At 32.1% G+C, this 16,703-nt stretch overlaps 1 protein-coding gene across 1 annotated transcript in view; it reads left to right on the top strand.

The window, feature by feature from the left end:
* The window catches only part of m (zona pellucida domain-containing protein miniature), a 143,727-nt gene extending 131,946 nt beyond the window's left edge, over positions 1-11,781 (top strand). Inside the window, exons 7-11 of the mRNA XM_089639214.1 lie at positions 1,497-1,619; positions 4,312-4,420; positions 4,671-4,886; positions 7,614-7,968; positions 8,399-11,781. Coding sequence (XP_089495340.1) covers positions 1,497-1,619; positions 4,312-4,420; positions 4,671-4,886; positions 7,614-7,968; positions 8,399-9,034 — 1,439 coding nt within the window. The 3' untranslated portion in view covers positions 9,035-11,781. The remainder of the gene's footprint in view (positions 1-1,496; positions 1,620-4,311; positions 4,421-4,670; positions 4,887-7,613; positions 7,969-8,398) is intronic.
* The last annotated feature ends 4,922 nt before the right edge of the window (positions 11,782-16,703 follow it).

Here is a 16,703-nt window from a genome sequence, read left to right as displayed (position 1 = left end):
GGCGCCAGCTAAAATCTCCTAGATCACATAAGAGGCTTTGCCTCAGCATGGGTAAGCACCCATTGATCTTATTATAGACTTAGAGCAAACACACGCACAGTAGTTACGGAATCGTTTGTTAACAATTCCATAATTTAGCCAGCTTCCGATAAACACATCATTATATTCCAGTTAACAGATGAAGTCGTTTGTTGTACCCAGTGAAATCCGTTAACATATAATATTTGAAAATACATATTATTATTGTATCAATATAAAATTAAAAATAAATTAAACTTCATCAATATCCGGATGGTCCTATACTCTGTAGGGAACCCGCTTGCACATTGCGGGTGTAAACTATGCACCCTAAACCTTAAGTTTAGACTTACGTAATTCAATACTTCGTTTGTGTGAAAGCACTATGAAACAATACCTTGAGAATTCCATTTTTTGTTATGTTTCTCAGAAAGTTCTCTTGTCTAAAATATAAGACATGCTGGTTTTAGTAGCCATCCTTATATAAAAAAATCTATTTATTATTTACTGAAACATTTATTTCAACATCAAATTATATTGAAAAAATGTCGTTATGTTTCTCCCCTCGAAATCTCTTATTGGATGTTTTACCAAACACCACTGATTGGTGGAATTTTAATGTTAATTTTATTTAAGCGAGGTGACATAAATACCGATGAACTTTAAAATTTGACCTGTTTTTCTTCACGAAATCTATGAATATAAATTACGACGTATTTATATTTCACGTGCACGAGAATTGTAGAGATTTCAGTGATTTTGTAAACGGTCATAAAGATCACATAGTTGTTTATTTACGGTAAAAATTACAAAAGTATTGCTGTAGGACTGACGTCCTTTACCGTAATGGCGCTTGGTTACTCTGCTAAGATAGGTTCAATAATAGTGTCACCTATCTACGGTCGGCTAGGTTCGGGAACTACTCGGAACCATTCAGATTCTGGCTTGTGCGCGCATCGCTTTCTGCACACTAGCTCTATCTGTTTTAAAATGCAATAACTAACTTTACGAACACATTATAATTTTCAAAGAAGATACAACTTTTTATATAATCTCTTATCTTATGTAACTGTTTTACTGGCAAAATACAAAAGTCATTGGAAGTAATCCTTCCATTCTGTTACTATTATTTATGGTACTGGCGCTATAGACACAGAAGAGCTTTTATTTACACAGAACGATTTGCAAGTCATGATTATAAATAGATTTGTCATTCCTGGACTGTAAATCACAATAGTTGGAGATATTGGTAGTGTATTGTATTAATGAATGAATAATATTTTACAATAAATAAAACAACTCCTTCTTTTCACCGTTGACCGGTTTCGGATAAATCTTTTTTATATTTTCGATTTTTTTTAAATGTTATTTATTTCATTATTCATTCGTTTATAATGCCTTCCTTAGTTTTTGTTATTATTTATTTGCCAGCATATTTTTAAAAACTGAGAATTTATTGGTATTTTACATGTTTTTAGGAGACAACGTGGACTGTTGGATGGAGATTCAGCACGGCAAAGGACCTTGGGCCCCTCCTGTTAGTGGTATTGTTCCTCTGGGCTCAACCCTCACGCTCGTGGTGGCGATCAATGACTACAGAGGTAACAGTATACCCTATCTATATACCCCTAACTATACCGTGTATTATACCGGCTGCGCCAAAATTATTTATTATTTAGTGTTGAACAGGTTTTCAATGATTAAACTCTGTTCTTCTGTTAATGAAGTTTATTGAATTGATCCTCAGATTTAAGCAAAACTATGATTGTAGACAAATGTTAAGCTTGAACTATCGCGATGGTTTGGTATATATTTTGTTCCCATAAACAGTTCTCCAACTCGTCGTTGAAGGAGATTTTAGACAATAAGTTCTTTATATTATGTACATATATTATATTTTAATTAAACATGAACATGCTGTTGACAAACTGCTTAATTGCGGTTTAGCGGGATTGTACTTTGAAGAACAATAATAAAATAAATTAATCAGGGATTTATTCAATACTTCACGTATTACAAGAGTGGCTGGCTAAATGAGATCTGCAAACACCACGTTTGTCTGGAAACAGCCAAACTGACCCTAGCGACTTCTGACTACTAGCTGACATCTTGCGGACTTTCAAGCAAGCTTTTTGCACTGCCCTCTATGAGTGCATCTGTGAAGCTCTTAGCTAACTCACTATATACCCAACAGTATATATAGAAAGAGGCTGAGAGGGATCACGCTACTTTAAGTGAAGGCTCACTTATTGTCGCCTCACTCTACACTTCTTAAATTAACTTAGCGTCTTTCTAATCCGACATTATTGCTTATAGGTAATAATTATATTTACGCAAGTGCACGATCTGGTGCTATTTATTTATTTATTTACGCCCTAATTGGCTTTTACAAAAGTAGTTAACAAGTAATACAGTTGTGTTACATAGTTTACAATAAATTATGATTTTTGATTAATTAAGGTAAATTCAAATTAATAGTGTGGATTACGGAAAGCTAAATATCTATTAAACATATAAAAACAAAAGTGTATTCACTACGGAGTTGTGAATTCATACATCTCAGTAAAAGGATTAAAAAGATATCGTTTTATAACTAATACGGAATCTTTAAGCATGTCTACAATATTCCCAAATTTATTGCCAAAATGATGTAGTCTATTTAAAGGTGTATGAGCTTCATAGTTGGTTTTAAAATTGTCACAGAAAAATGTAGCACTTTGCCTCGTATTTCTAGTCGGTACGTAAAATTTTATTTTGGCGAAAATTTTAGGGTTGTCAATGGAATTATTAATAATTTTATTTAAAAGTACAAGGTCAGAGATGATCCGCCTATCTGATAGCGTTATTAAGTTAAGTTGTTTCATCAAAAGAAAAAAGTTAATATTTTGAGTTGGAATATTCAGTTTAAAGTTAATAAATCTTAGAAATTTGTGCTGTACCCTTTCAATATTGTCAGAATGCGTTTTATACAATGGGGACCAAATAGGCAAAATATACTCTACCTGGCTTCTTACTGAAGAAGTGTACAATGTTTTCAACAAAAAAAAACAATTTCACAGCATTCGTAAACCTAGAATTAAATCTTTTTATTAAAAAGTATATTTTTTATAGAAACACAGTCAATTCAAAATCAATTAGCTTCGTGAATACTGACTTATGCATCCTTTCAGTATCTGTTTTTACCGCCGTCGTTCATATCAACTGTATTCATAATTATATTATTGAAAAAAAAGATAAACATATTTATATTTTATCGATTAAGTTGTTTCATAAATAAGTTATAATATTAATTTACTTTAGATCAGTACAGCAGTACCCTTAATGTTTTTACCGAAAGATAATTTGAGGCCTTAAAATACAAGATTTTTGTTGTCATTGCCAAAAGACTGTAATAGAAATAGTATTATCTAGACAGGGCGTGTGAGACTTCACATTAACACCGAAACCAAGAATAGAAATAGTATTATCTAGACAGGGCGTGTGAGACTTCACATTAACACCGAAACCAAGAATAGAAATAGTATTATCTAGACAGGGCGTGTGAGACTTCACATTAACACCGAAACCAAGAATAGAAATAGTATTATCTAGACAGGGCGTGTGAGACTTCACATTAACACCGAAACCAAGAATAGAAATAGTATTATCTAGACAGGGCGTGTGAGACTTCACATTAACACCGAAACCAAGAATAGAAATAGTATTATCTAGACAAGGCGTGTGAGACTTCACATTAACACCGAAACCAAGAATAGAAATAGTATTATCTAGACAGGGCGTGTGAGACTTCACATTAACACCGAAACCAAGAATAGAAATAGTATTATCTAGACAGGGCGTGTGAGACTTCACATTAACACCGAAACCAAGAATATTGGTTTATGAAAAAGTTTCTCGCAGTCAAAAGATCAGAAAAAAGCATAGCGTTGTACCATTTGTTGATTTGCACGGAGCAAATTTATCTTCCAGCAACTACGTCACGCGAGAAATTGCGACAATACTTCTGTCACAAAATGAACCATTTACGGTGGTTTTGCGTACATTTTTAGAAGCTTTTACAAGTCTCAGCAACAAGAGGAGTTTCAAAATGAAATTTCTTTTAGGTAGTGTTTTTTTTATATTGAAATTATATGTGCGACAGCTAATTTATGCCCAGAAACCATATTATGTAGCAAATGTTTGCGTGCGATTATTTTTATATATTTTTTTCAATTTTCACATTTTTGAGGGAGGTTTAACGGCTGGATAGTATTGTGGAAATATATGCTTACCTTTGTTTTACGATCATTCCAGGTGAGTTCGATATGAGAGTGAAGTCTTGTGCAGCCTCTGACGGAGCAGGACATATTATTGACCTGTCTGATGAAGCAGGATGCGTTCTTAGACCAAAGATGATATCGAGGTAAATCTAATATATATATATTTTACATTAGCTCCACGAGGGAAACACACTGACTTCAGATTCTTACCAACCCCTCATACGCTCTTAATTTCCAAAATTTCTTCTCCTACCATTCCTTAAGACCCTCCACACTAAATTTTTAAAGATGACAAATTTCCCAAGGAAACATTTTTACGTCGAAAAAATGTATTACGTTTGTATTGTGGCGATATTAATGCATTATTTAATGAGGTTTTCATTTTGTTTGCAGGTTTTTGAAGGCAAAGGCAGCAGACGACAGAGCCTCGGTAATAACGTACGCCTTCTTCCACGCCTTCAAGTTCCCGGACGCCCTGTCAGTCCACATCAAGTGCAAGGTGGAAATATGCAGACATGGCTGCCTGGAGCACTGCCAACTTCCGGGTCAAGGGGCCCTTCTGGAGAGAAAGGAGGACACTGCAGATCATGCGGATACACATCATCATAGGTGACAGTGCTGAACTTTAGCTGAACCAAAACCAAATTAATTTAACAAATTATAATACTTAAGCGTATATTTAAAATAATTCAAAATACGCTCTTTCATAGATGGCGCTAATTTAGATTTTACATCGCTGATTTTTTTTTTCTTTTTTTACTAGTTACTACTTAGTAATAATTAGGTACATTTTTGTATGGCACATGAAAAAAAAATGTATAAACTTAAAACAGATCATTGAAGTCCTCCTCACTAAGAGATCCTGTGCTGAGGGGGACTATATATGTTAGTATATGTTTTCAGCGAATAGGATGATGTTTTTAATATATTAGCTAGTTCTTCTTCCGATATTTCCTGAAGCCAAGATTTGATGTCCTTAATGTAGTTATTTGTTTGATGTTGAGAGGGAGTTAATTATATAATTTTATTGCTAAAAATTCAGAGCTTCTTTGTCCAAAGGTAGAATTACATTTAATAATATTTAGTATATCTGTTTGCTTGGCTCTGGTTTTGATCATGAGAGGGGTTTGCCTCCCGTTTATTTTTTAGGTGATGAACTAGAATATTTTTAGCATAGATTTTTTGCAAACTTGGAAGATTAAAAATATCAGTAGTTGGCGTCCTTACGGGGAGCTTTAATATGGTCTTTATGATCCAATTTTAAGTTTTCTTTAGTTGTTTAAGATGGTTTGATGATGCTGAGCCCCATCCTTTTCATTCCATCATTCCATATTCCAATAGAGAGTGGCATAGAGCATAATATACTCTCTTTAGATCTGTAGTTGACAAGATATTTCGTAATTAATATTTTAAATAATTCAATGATTCAATCCAATATTTTATTTATATGCCTTTCTTGAGAGGATTGAGTTTGTATACGGACATAACTATTTATTTATATTCATATTGCGTATGTACTTGCGCAAACGAATGGTATATCTTAATATTTTAAAGCATAACTTGCAAAAAATGTTTTGCCTAAAATAATTAAATTAGCAGATTACCAATTCTCTTAAGAGAAATAAAGTGAGTGAAATTGTTTCATTTTTACATACGTATACACGCACTTCACACCAATCTACTTATCTGCCCTGATGATGAACACCGTAACGCAGTCCGAAACTTTAGGAAGCGCAACACGACATAATGACTAACAAATTAATAATTATTATGATAGTCTTTGTTCGTATAATTTAACAGCATTTGAAAAAAAACATTATTAGAAAACCATAAGCCCATTCTCATAATATTATATTACTATCAGTTAAAAAAAACCCGCTGCCGCAGTTTGAAAACTTCAACGCTTTGTTTTGGAAATAATAGAGGGCGCCACTCCCGTTTACAATAATCCTTAACTGTGCAGTCATTAAGATAATAATTCTATTATATATTAACTAGCCTTATGGACGAATTTCTTAAAACTCACAGTCAAGAAGAGGCACTCTTTGTTATCAACAAAAGCCATTTTTAAGGACTAAAGTAAACACTTTCAAACTAAATGATGCGCATTTCGAGCGTATGATTAAGTCTTACAAGAGGCAAAAGTGAATTTTAGAAAACAGAAAGCTATCACATCTTTTAAGAAATCTCTGGGCTTATTGAAATACTCAAATAAATCATTTTATGTCCTAAACACTTGTATTCCTATATCTTATTACTCGTTTTTTTTTTTAAATTTTTAAATCGTTTTATTTTGTAGCCACATTATCAATTCTATATCATTTGGTTTAAGGACTCCTGAAAAGCTCACTATTAAAAGAACAATAAAAAATATATAGTAGGAAGAAAATACCGAAACAGAGCACTAAAAAGCTTTCATGAATGAGTTAACTCTTATTGTGTTGGGTATGCCGCATTGATGGGTAAAACACTTATGTAGTTACAATGTAAGTAGGTACATAAGTATGAGTAGTGATGGTAATGAAAGGTGAAAAATGTAGAATCGCAGAACACTACAGACACAATTCTAGTTGTTAATAATACGAAGAAGAATTGTTGTCTTAAGGGCATTGTTTTGATTGATAGATCCACGTACATAATTGCCACAAACGTCAGCTGTGAGTGAAATGAAAGATCTGTGAGAAATACCATGGAAAACTACTTGTAATAAACTAAGATACAACGGTAATTATTGAAAAAAAGCTTTAAAAATATGTTCCGCGCCGAGAAAACATAATATTAAAAATGTTTTGTCTGTCCAGAAGAGTGATATGAGAACTCTATTGAAAAAAATACCCATGAATGTGTTACTTACGTACGTTGACATTCTGTTTTCTGTTTAGTTGGCACTAAGTAAATCATCCAGGAATCAATTTTTATATTTTCTTAGGTGTGGTAAGGATAGTGAAATTACAATATATCTCATCTATAACATGTGTTTATGAACTGAGTGCAACTGAAAAAACAAATAGAAAAAAAAGATGCAATACTTATTTTAAAAAATTCTTTGATAATGTGGGCCTACTTATACATGTGAAAACATAATAATTTACACTGTTATGTAACGATTATGCTTGGAGTAGTCGGAAAATAAATTATCAATGTTTGGTATTTGGAAAAAGGTGACTTTTTTGACATCAGTGGGACGAGCGTCAGTAAAACAAGGGATTTTCAAATAGCTTTATCTCATTCATAACCCTTAAAAAGTTTCCGTGGTATTATTAGTTCTTCGTTCTTGGTATATCCCAGTGTGATTAAATAAGTGTTTAATGTTACTTTTGTTTTAATTGATTTCAGGCAATCTATATCGGAGAGCATTGAGAACTCAAACCTTAACACAGACACCCTGTATGACGACATCGTCCAAGATGGAGATGACTCCGCTCTAATAGGTCCACAACCTTCTCCGCCCACCCAGCGGCAGGTGCCTCCCCAACAGCCGCCTCAAAAGCCTTCAGGAGGGCCACAGCGCCCTGGAGGTCAGGCTCCATCGGGTCCCATCCAGAACAGACCCTTCCCCGGGGGCCAGCGACCACCACCCCTCAAGGGAGATGGCCAACAGCACAATCACGTACCCTTCTCCCAGGATGGATATGATGATTTTGAAGATGGCGATCTGGCTATTGCTGAGATGCTGCAGAAGCCGTTTGAGGTAAATACACGAATAAAGAAATCTATTGGTTTGGATTGTCATTCGTTGAAAATTATTTTCATACACTGGAGTACTTTACTCTCTGGTTACAAGGTGTGAAAAGTCAGGTCACGTAGAACCAGGATTAGGCAATACTGCAGAACCATGTGGATATGGAAACTAATACTCCTAGACGGAGTATAAGTTTGTATATCGCACCAAGTTAAACCCATTTTGTCAGGTTCCAATACCGTATGATGTTTTGACCTTTGAAGAACCTGTTGCATTCAACAAAACTGATAAATTTTCATTTAAAAATCCACTGAAGCTAATAATATTGTCTATAAGGTATACTAGAAACTATAAAATTGTCGATATTTTCTACAACTACTTATCCCTTAGCTTTTGTTTCTAGTGCCAATAATCTTTCACACTGTTTTTCTTATTCCAGGAACCTAATATGCACGACAGTCAAGAGCGCTTCCCTCACGGACCACGCAACTTGGAAGACTTATTGGACGGAGAAGTAAACGAGGATGAAGATGGCCCATCACCTTTGCCAGCACCACTTCCAGCAGTAGCTGGACCCAGAAACCTGGACTTGGATGCCATGCCACCAATGGTAGATGATGAAAAGACCTCAGACAAAGACTCAGAGAACAAGTCTTCAAACAATCCCAATAGAAGACGTAGATCTATCGTTGTTTCAGACAGGAAAGTAAGAAGTACTGATGTAGGAGTAAGTGGACTCTATGAGGTAATCTCTGAGGCAGATTTGGCTTTCAGTCCAGACAACAAAGCAGAGGCAGTAACTGTCTTCCAAGGCAGGATCAGAGAAGAGGTGGTCTATGGCATCTGTCTCCCAGTTCCAGGATTCAGTGCCTTGTTTGTCCTCGTGGCTGTTTCAGCTGTAGTATCAGCTTTAGTAGCTGGAGCATTGCTGTATCGTTATCAAGTGCAAAGGGAAAGGGCGGCTAGACAAGTCCCCGCCATTGCAGCCCAGTCTTTAGCCTCTTGGATGGCTCTTAGATTGATGGGCGGAAGACAAGCAGCGCCAACACCGCCTATAGCCCACACAGAGAACTAAACTAAACTCAAATCCAAAATGGATATATAAAATTTGGAGTATGTAACAAATACGAGTATACATCCATAGCTTGATTTGCAAAATAATAAAAACATGTTTTCTTTCCAATAAAAATTTAAATTTTTCATTTTCTCTTATGGTTTCAACTAAGATGCAATAAAGTTGAAATTTTTATTTTAGAAATAATTTTAAATATTTTTCAAACCAAGCTTACTCCTACATGAATCTACGTTAAAGCCATTGAAAGGCATCCATCAAAGAGTTACACATTGATTAAAATGTGGGAATTTCATCTTTTTTATCCAAACGAAAAGACTTATTGTATAAACATCGATAAATCTGGAAATGTGTTTCAAATTTGTGTTCTAACAAAATAACATTGAATCTGTTTTACATATTTAAAAATGATTCAATCGACCAGTAAATATAAGAACACTAGATTGAATTATAGAAGATGGAGCTGAACGACTTTCCATCGGGACTTATTATGAATTGATCATATTTATGAAATGAACGTGATCGTTGACTTTGAATTGTGAAGAACATTTGTGAAATTTGTGAAATAAAATCCGGAATTTTAGCGTTAAAAGTGAATCTGGGAAAATTTGCAATAATTAACTTAGTTTTAGTGCGCTAGATTTAAATTATGTTTTTTTTAATATTCGTTTATTTTTAAAGTATTTAATTAAATAAAAAAAATATAAGTGATAGGTATTTATAAAAAAAACATTAATTTTAGCGGGGATCTGATGTTACATGCCCTTTTTATATATTTGACTAACGTAAATTTGATTCAGAAAATTGTCCGATCAATTCACTTAATAAAAAGTTATAATATTAACACATTTAAAAAAGAAGTTATTATTGTCATCTGCCGACAGGTGAAATTTTTGATGCACTGATTTTTACAAAAAAATGCATCAGTCTATAAAAAATTTCATTGTTTTATCTTTGACACGTTTTTGTGACGTTAGTAAAATAATAAACCATGTAATAAATAGATAATATTTCTATTAACATTGGATGATGTTAACTAAACCTGTTTTTACTATTAGAATTTTCTAGAATTACAATTTTTTTAAATTTGTTCTTTTTGTTTGTTTCGTCGAATATTCAATTGTGAAAGAAGACAATCATTGAAAATATAAACTCTCCTGATAATAGAATGGAAAACTTGGAGGAATAATGTCATCCCCTGTGCTCCCTTGCGCCATTTTAATCAAACAGATAAATATTCAAAAAGAACAACATTTATTATTTATAGATATTAAATTCAATTTAAAAAAACACATATTTATTTTAAATGAACTTTTGCTATTTAAAAAAAGTTACGGTTTTTCGATGAGAGCTTAAAACACTACAATAATTATTATTCTATTTCTACAAATTCACAAACATTACGAAAAACATGATTTGACTAAACATGCTCATTGAACCCGTAATTTATCTGTCAAAGCCACAAATTATATATTGCAATTTGGCTGGACAAGGTTTCTGTCCTGATGAATTTTGTATTAAGCTCTCGTTCAAGAACCGAAAAACGTCAAATATTAATGGCAAGTTAACCCGGTTCCCGGCACTTATTTAACTATGATTAATATATTTTAAGAAAATGTTTATTTTGTAATTGAATTCATTTTTGTTAATTCTGAAAAAAAAAAATGCTTTTCCACTGATTTAAAAGTGTAAAAACTTGTTAGTTAAATTAATAAGTTTCTCTTCAACAATTAATTGAGAAGTTGATAGACAGTCCATGTTAATATGCTTAAAAATATAAGAACCACGTTATTTTCAATTGATTTAACTTACATTTATCTTATTCTCACTAATTATTTAAAGTACCATGGGCGAATATATATATATATACCCGGCAAGTGGCTGGGTTGGTATCGCGTTTGAGTCCCACCCAAGAGTCGTACGTTCGATCCCTCGACCAATTCCTATTGTCAGGTTATTCTTAACCCATCAAAGTTTTCATTCTTTTTAAAAAACAAATAAAAAAAATCAAACCAGGCTGTGGAAAAGCATACATTTTTATACGAATTTGTTGTATGAGTGTTTTAGCATTCATTTTTTTATAATTTCTAAAACTTTAAAATGCTCGAAAACGTCTAATTTCAATTGTGATTCATCTTATATATTATTTCAAAAGTCGTGAACAATATATTGTACACAAAATTTTCAATAATTTAATACATAATACATTTAATATAATATTTGATTAGGTATCTAAGCTGTATAATTACATTTCGTATAGCAAGATGCCAAAAGTAGCAGTTTTTAAATCAACTGGAATATGTTTCCAAGTTTTAGTATCGACGTATAGTTATTATTAAAAAAACGCTTTTATAAAATTCGTTTAACAATTATCCTAATTTTAAGGAATCAAATATAAATTCCCTTCACACGTGGTTTAACGGTTGCGGTTTATATTTTTTGTTAAATAAATTTTTGGTTTTTTCGCAACAACTTATATACACGAAAAATAAATTGTGAAAAATTAAATGATTTTATTTAACGGATCCTTTTGTAAAGGAATATTTACAGTAAAGTAAGCATGTTTAATTTATTTGAATGATTTATGCATAATTCAATTGTCGCGGGAATAGGATATACCTTCCCGCGTAGAATTATTTTGGAATATTATTTTCCTCAAAACACCTGTCTTTTTGCTCAAACTTATTTTTGATAATAATAAAACAGATGTCAACTAAAAAATTAAAACGTTTTATTTTTATATCGCTGAATAAATGGTGCTTTTAAAATTTTGTTTATTTGTTTGGAAATGTAAAATAAATTGTAATAAAATTTAAAAATTCATTTTAACATTTCATTCTAGTTAAATTATGTTATATTTAATTGTTAAGCTGATTTGTTTAAGTTTTTGTATACACGTTTAATTTTACTTTCATTTGATGAAAAACACGGGTTTTTCACAGAATCTAAACAATTCATTAAATTTAAAAATTAATTTTCAAGTTTTGTAAAGGTTCTATTCAAGTTTTGTTATTAATTTATCTTATGTGAACCAACTGGCCAATAATGATATAATAACAAAACTTGAAAATTAACATTGGTTCTGCGAATTTCCTTTTGAAGTATGTTATTATATCATTTTAGACCAGTTACTTGACATAACTGAAAATAATAACAGAACTTGAAAAAAACTTTCACAGAACCTGAAAACCAACTTTGAAGTTTGAAGAGTTGTTCAAATTATTTGAAACAACCCGTCTTTAAACTTTGAATTCAAATAAAATAAATCGAAACAAACAATTTTTTCATATGACTAAATTATGAAAAAAAAATCATAACGATGCTACGTGTTTTTTTTTTTAAATATTAGCAAGTTTTCAAACAGAGTTAATATTTGAGTTAATATTACTATTGATAACTTGGATGAAAATATTTTAGGTCGAGAAATCGAAAATATGCGCTCACAAAATACCTGCATATTAAAAGTACGATTAAATATTTATCTTTCGTATTCACTAGAAAAATATTTATTTATTACAAAATGCTTTTTTTACATTGCCATTTATGTTGCATTGATTTGCTTTTTATTGTTTGCATTCGTTAATTATTTCGTTTCATATTATTTCATAAATTTTATAAAATAAGCCTGTAAAATTTTATAAAATACCACATTATATGTATAAAAACTGAAAAGGGAACCATTTAAATATACATATAAAAAAATAAATAAATTCAATGACTTATGTCATCGATTACGCACTTAAAATCAATGATAGATGTACTTATAATTTGAACTATTGTTAATTTCAGTAAATAGCTATATTTATGAATTTTTTATATGCGATTTTATCAGAAATAAATAATGATACAGTTACAACGAAGTTTTTTTTACTCTACCGGATTTGATTATGTATTTCATTACAATCTTTAAATTTTAAATAAGATTTTTTATTTATTTATTAACACTTCATAATTACATATTATTTAATCTATTCCTTCATAATATTACATAAAAGGATGTGCATTTCATGTAAAAAAATGAAAACAGGCTTGAAAAATGCGGAGGATATTTTTCATTCTTACTTCAATTATTTTAGAAGCTTTGATATTCTATTTTATCTTAAACGTATTTATAATAAAAGTATGCGAATAACAACTTAAAACCAATATTACATAAATAACAAATAAAAAATAACTTTATCTCATTAAAAAAATCAATAATGACCTTCAAATTTAAATACCAGTAAATATTTTTTTATTCTTATAGTTACTTTTAAGAGTTAAAATAATTTTCAAAGTTTTCATTTTTCGGGTCTCCTGAAAACGCACCAAATCTATGGATGTTACCTGTGACGTCACCAGTCACTAGTCTTTATCAAGGCAATGAGTCGAGAGTCCAGCTAGAGAGTTTAAAGGGTCACGCAGTCACCCTGGGCAGGTGCACCCGCCGCCCAGATCTAATCAAGCCTCACCCCATGAATCCGGGTGTGTCACCAAACGCAGCGAACCAATCGCGGTAACCTACATCAGTGGTATACAATATAAGTGAATTAGAAATACAGTAAGTACCCAAGACGTCATAATAATTACAGCATAAAATTATGCAGTTCTCTTACACTTCTTGCCAAGAGTGATTGCCACAATTTTTACGCGTTGCCAACAAAACCCCCCAAAGTCGCAGCAAATGCAAAAATTTGGACTAGGAAATGTACTATCAGTAAACTAAACTTTCAGTTAAATATATTTCTCCACCCGGGGTCTAGTAAGGTAAAATAGATAAATTTTCAATATCAGATCGATAAGCGTAACTACCGACGATTTTATATTGATTCCCCAGTGCGGTCGCGCTATCGATAGCCAAACCGATATTGATAAGGCAATAAATAAGAAATCGATATACTGTGGAAACACTAGAGGTATTGTCTATAAATTGATATTCCGAACCGTCAAACGTCAAACAGCAATACAAAAATATTAATAAATTGACAATGTTGATAATAAATACTAACCTAAATACGCATTGGCAGTCCGCCCTTACTTTTCTATACTGAAAAGGGAGTTAATTCGTTATTATGATCTTTATTCACAAATTATGTTAACAACTTTCATTTTTACAATCTTGAACGAATGTAGCATAATTGGCCCGAACGGATTTAATTCACGGCGTTCCTAAACAACTTTTTTCAATTCTAAGAGCTTTGTTAGTTCAACTCCGTTCGGTAATACATTTGTTATTTTAAATTCGAAATTATTCAGAAAGATGTGTACATTGACAGTTAACCGAAACTTACCTGTTACTACAGATGTAGCGCTTATCTTTTTTTATCGGCCGTGGGACAATTTCTTATCTTTGTTGACCGTGCTGGCAAATGTATCTAACTGACCGTAGACAATGAGTTTAGTCAATATTGTATCGACGTATGGCTTTATTGATCAACCGTGCTAGACCTCCCGTTTTGCAAAAACCAATAATAAAAAAAATCTTAACCTCATCATCATTGATCAACATCTTCGCTGGGATCAGCTCTTGGCCAGTCTAACCCCACGCATCCGCAAGCTCTCTTATGCTTTTCGAAATCTAAGAAATATTCTTTCCAACTCAATTCTTTAAACTGTATACTACGCTCTCTGCCAATTCGCACTAGCTTATCCAACCTCTTCTAAAAGCCCAAAAAATGGTAATACGTCTCATTAAAAAGCGACCGACAAGATACCCCTCCACTCGACTACTTATAGAGTATAAGGTCTTAAACATACGACAACTCCACTTAAAATTTTCGCTAATACATTTCCTGTTCAAATATAAAAATAAAACTCTCTTACAACACAACTAAACCACTAGAACTATAACCAACGGTCACTACAAAGTGCCTTCACTACATAATGGATCGAGATTTTCTATATTGCATGCTTTTCTATTTTCGGTAATTATTTGGAATAGCTGGCCACGCTTAGTACGATTTTTTAAAAATAAAACCCAATGATTTACCTTAATTTAATATAAGAGGAAACAGACTGCATTTGGATTTTTTTAAATTTTTAATTCAGTAAAATTAAAATTCGCTTTCGCTGTATGAGATGTCAGCTAAGATAATTTCTGTTGAAGACATTTTCTTATGTTGGTATTCCTGATACCACACCTGGGACTAGAGTTACCATTTACTCTATGCAAATTAGGTAGGTACTAATTTGGTCAAACTCTGAAAATAAAATAAATGTATTTAGGTATGTTTTATAAAAAAATAAATATTTAAAAAAAAGGTTTGGTTATTATAGGTTAGGTTAGTCTAGGTCAGTATAGGTTAGGTTAGAATAGGTTGGGTTAGGTTAGGATAGGTAAGATTAGGTTAGGTTAAGTTAGATTAGCTTAGGTTAGGTTAGGTTAGGTTAGGGTAGGTTTAGGTAAGGTTAAGTAAAGTTAAATATAATAATGATACCTAAATGAATAATTTATGCTTTTTAGGTAGGTACTATTTTGCTCAAGTATTAATTTTTTTTTTTTTTAATTTACGTTATTCAATTGTCTTTAGATATGTTTTCTAGCCACTTATTTATAATCAGGAATACCAATTGACAGGAATTATTTGAAATGGCTGTCATCCCATACAACGAAAGCGAAATTGCATTTTACGTAGATTACATTAAAATGCTGAAATTTATAACTTCCCAAATGCAGTCAGTTTCCTAGTAATTAAGTTTAATCAAAAGGTTTTATTTGAAAAAAATAGTATTAAGCGTGACCAGCGATCCCGAATATTTAACCTATTTTCTATATTATATGCTTGTAATTGTATAAACATTGATATGAGAGTCTTTAATTATGTTGTGTGCCTTCATTGTATGTTGACCATGTTATATATGTCTATCTATATATATGTCCATATATGTATATATATGTCTATGAATTGTTGTCACTTAAAATGTTATTCTTCTGTATATATTTTGTGGCTTCCCGTTATATGTTTGCTTTAGGGTATGATTAATATTGTGATCATGACCTGCTAATATGTCTATCTATGTATATATATATGTCTATGAATTGTGGTCACTTGAAATGTTATTCTTCTGTATATATTTTGCGGCTTCCCGTTATATGTTTGCTTTAGGGTATGATTAATATTGTGATCATGACCTGCTAACAAACTGATTTGGCAATAAAGCTGGAGCGACGCGGACACCACCAAATATCCGTCATCCAAATTTCCAAATAACCAAATAACCCAGTCTATTAACTAATTCAAATAAAAATAAAACAAAAGATTTATAAAGTGATCGTTCGATCATGTGATAAAGTAATTGACCAAGGTATGTTGGTAGGTGTGTGCCTACGTTAATAAGATAATATTTGAAAGAATGTATCTAATTTATAACTAAACAAAGAATCATGCTTCCATTCTGATACACATGCTCAGGCCGAATGAACACCGATTTAATAACAGGTATCATGATTGATCACGAACTTACATAAAATAATGTTAGCAGTTATCTACTGGATACTGATATCTGTATTTCATTTAGCATCGAAATAAATCTAATAGATGTCGCTGCACAAGAAAAATGGTGTTAACCAAACGATTGTATTGGTGATGATAACCAACACCTCTGCCATATGTCATCCAAATTGGTTGGCTACGTTTGGTGTTTAGGGTGCCCGGGTTCACGGGGTTATGTTTTTTCTAGGTCTTGGTGCGTC

The sequence above is a fragment of the Hesperophylax consimilis genome, chromosome 14 (assembly GCF_061612785.1).
Source record: "Hesperophylax consimilis isolate HC1 chromosome 14, BYU_Hcon_1.0, whole genome shotgun sequence".
NCBI lineage: Eukaryota > Metazoa > Arthropoda > Insecta > Trichoptera > Limnephilidae > Hesperophylax > Hesperophylax consimilis.
The sequence above is the reverse complement of the archived record's forward strand: the minus strand, read 5'-3'. Positions and strand labels throughout refer to the sequence as shown.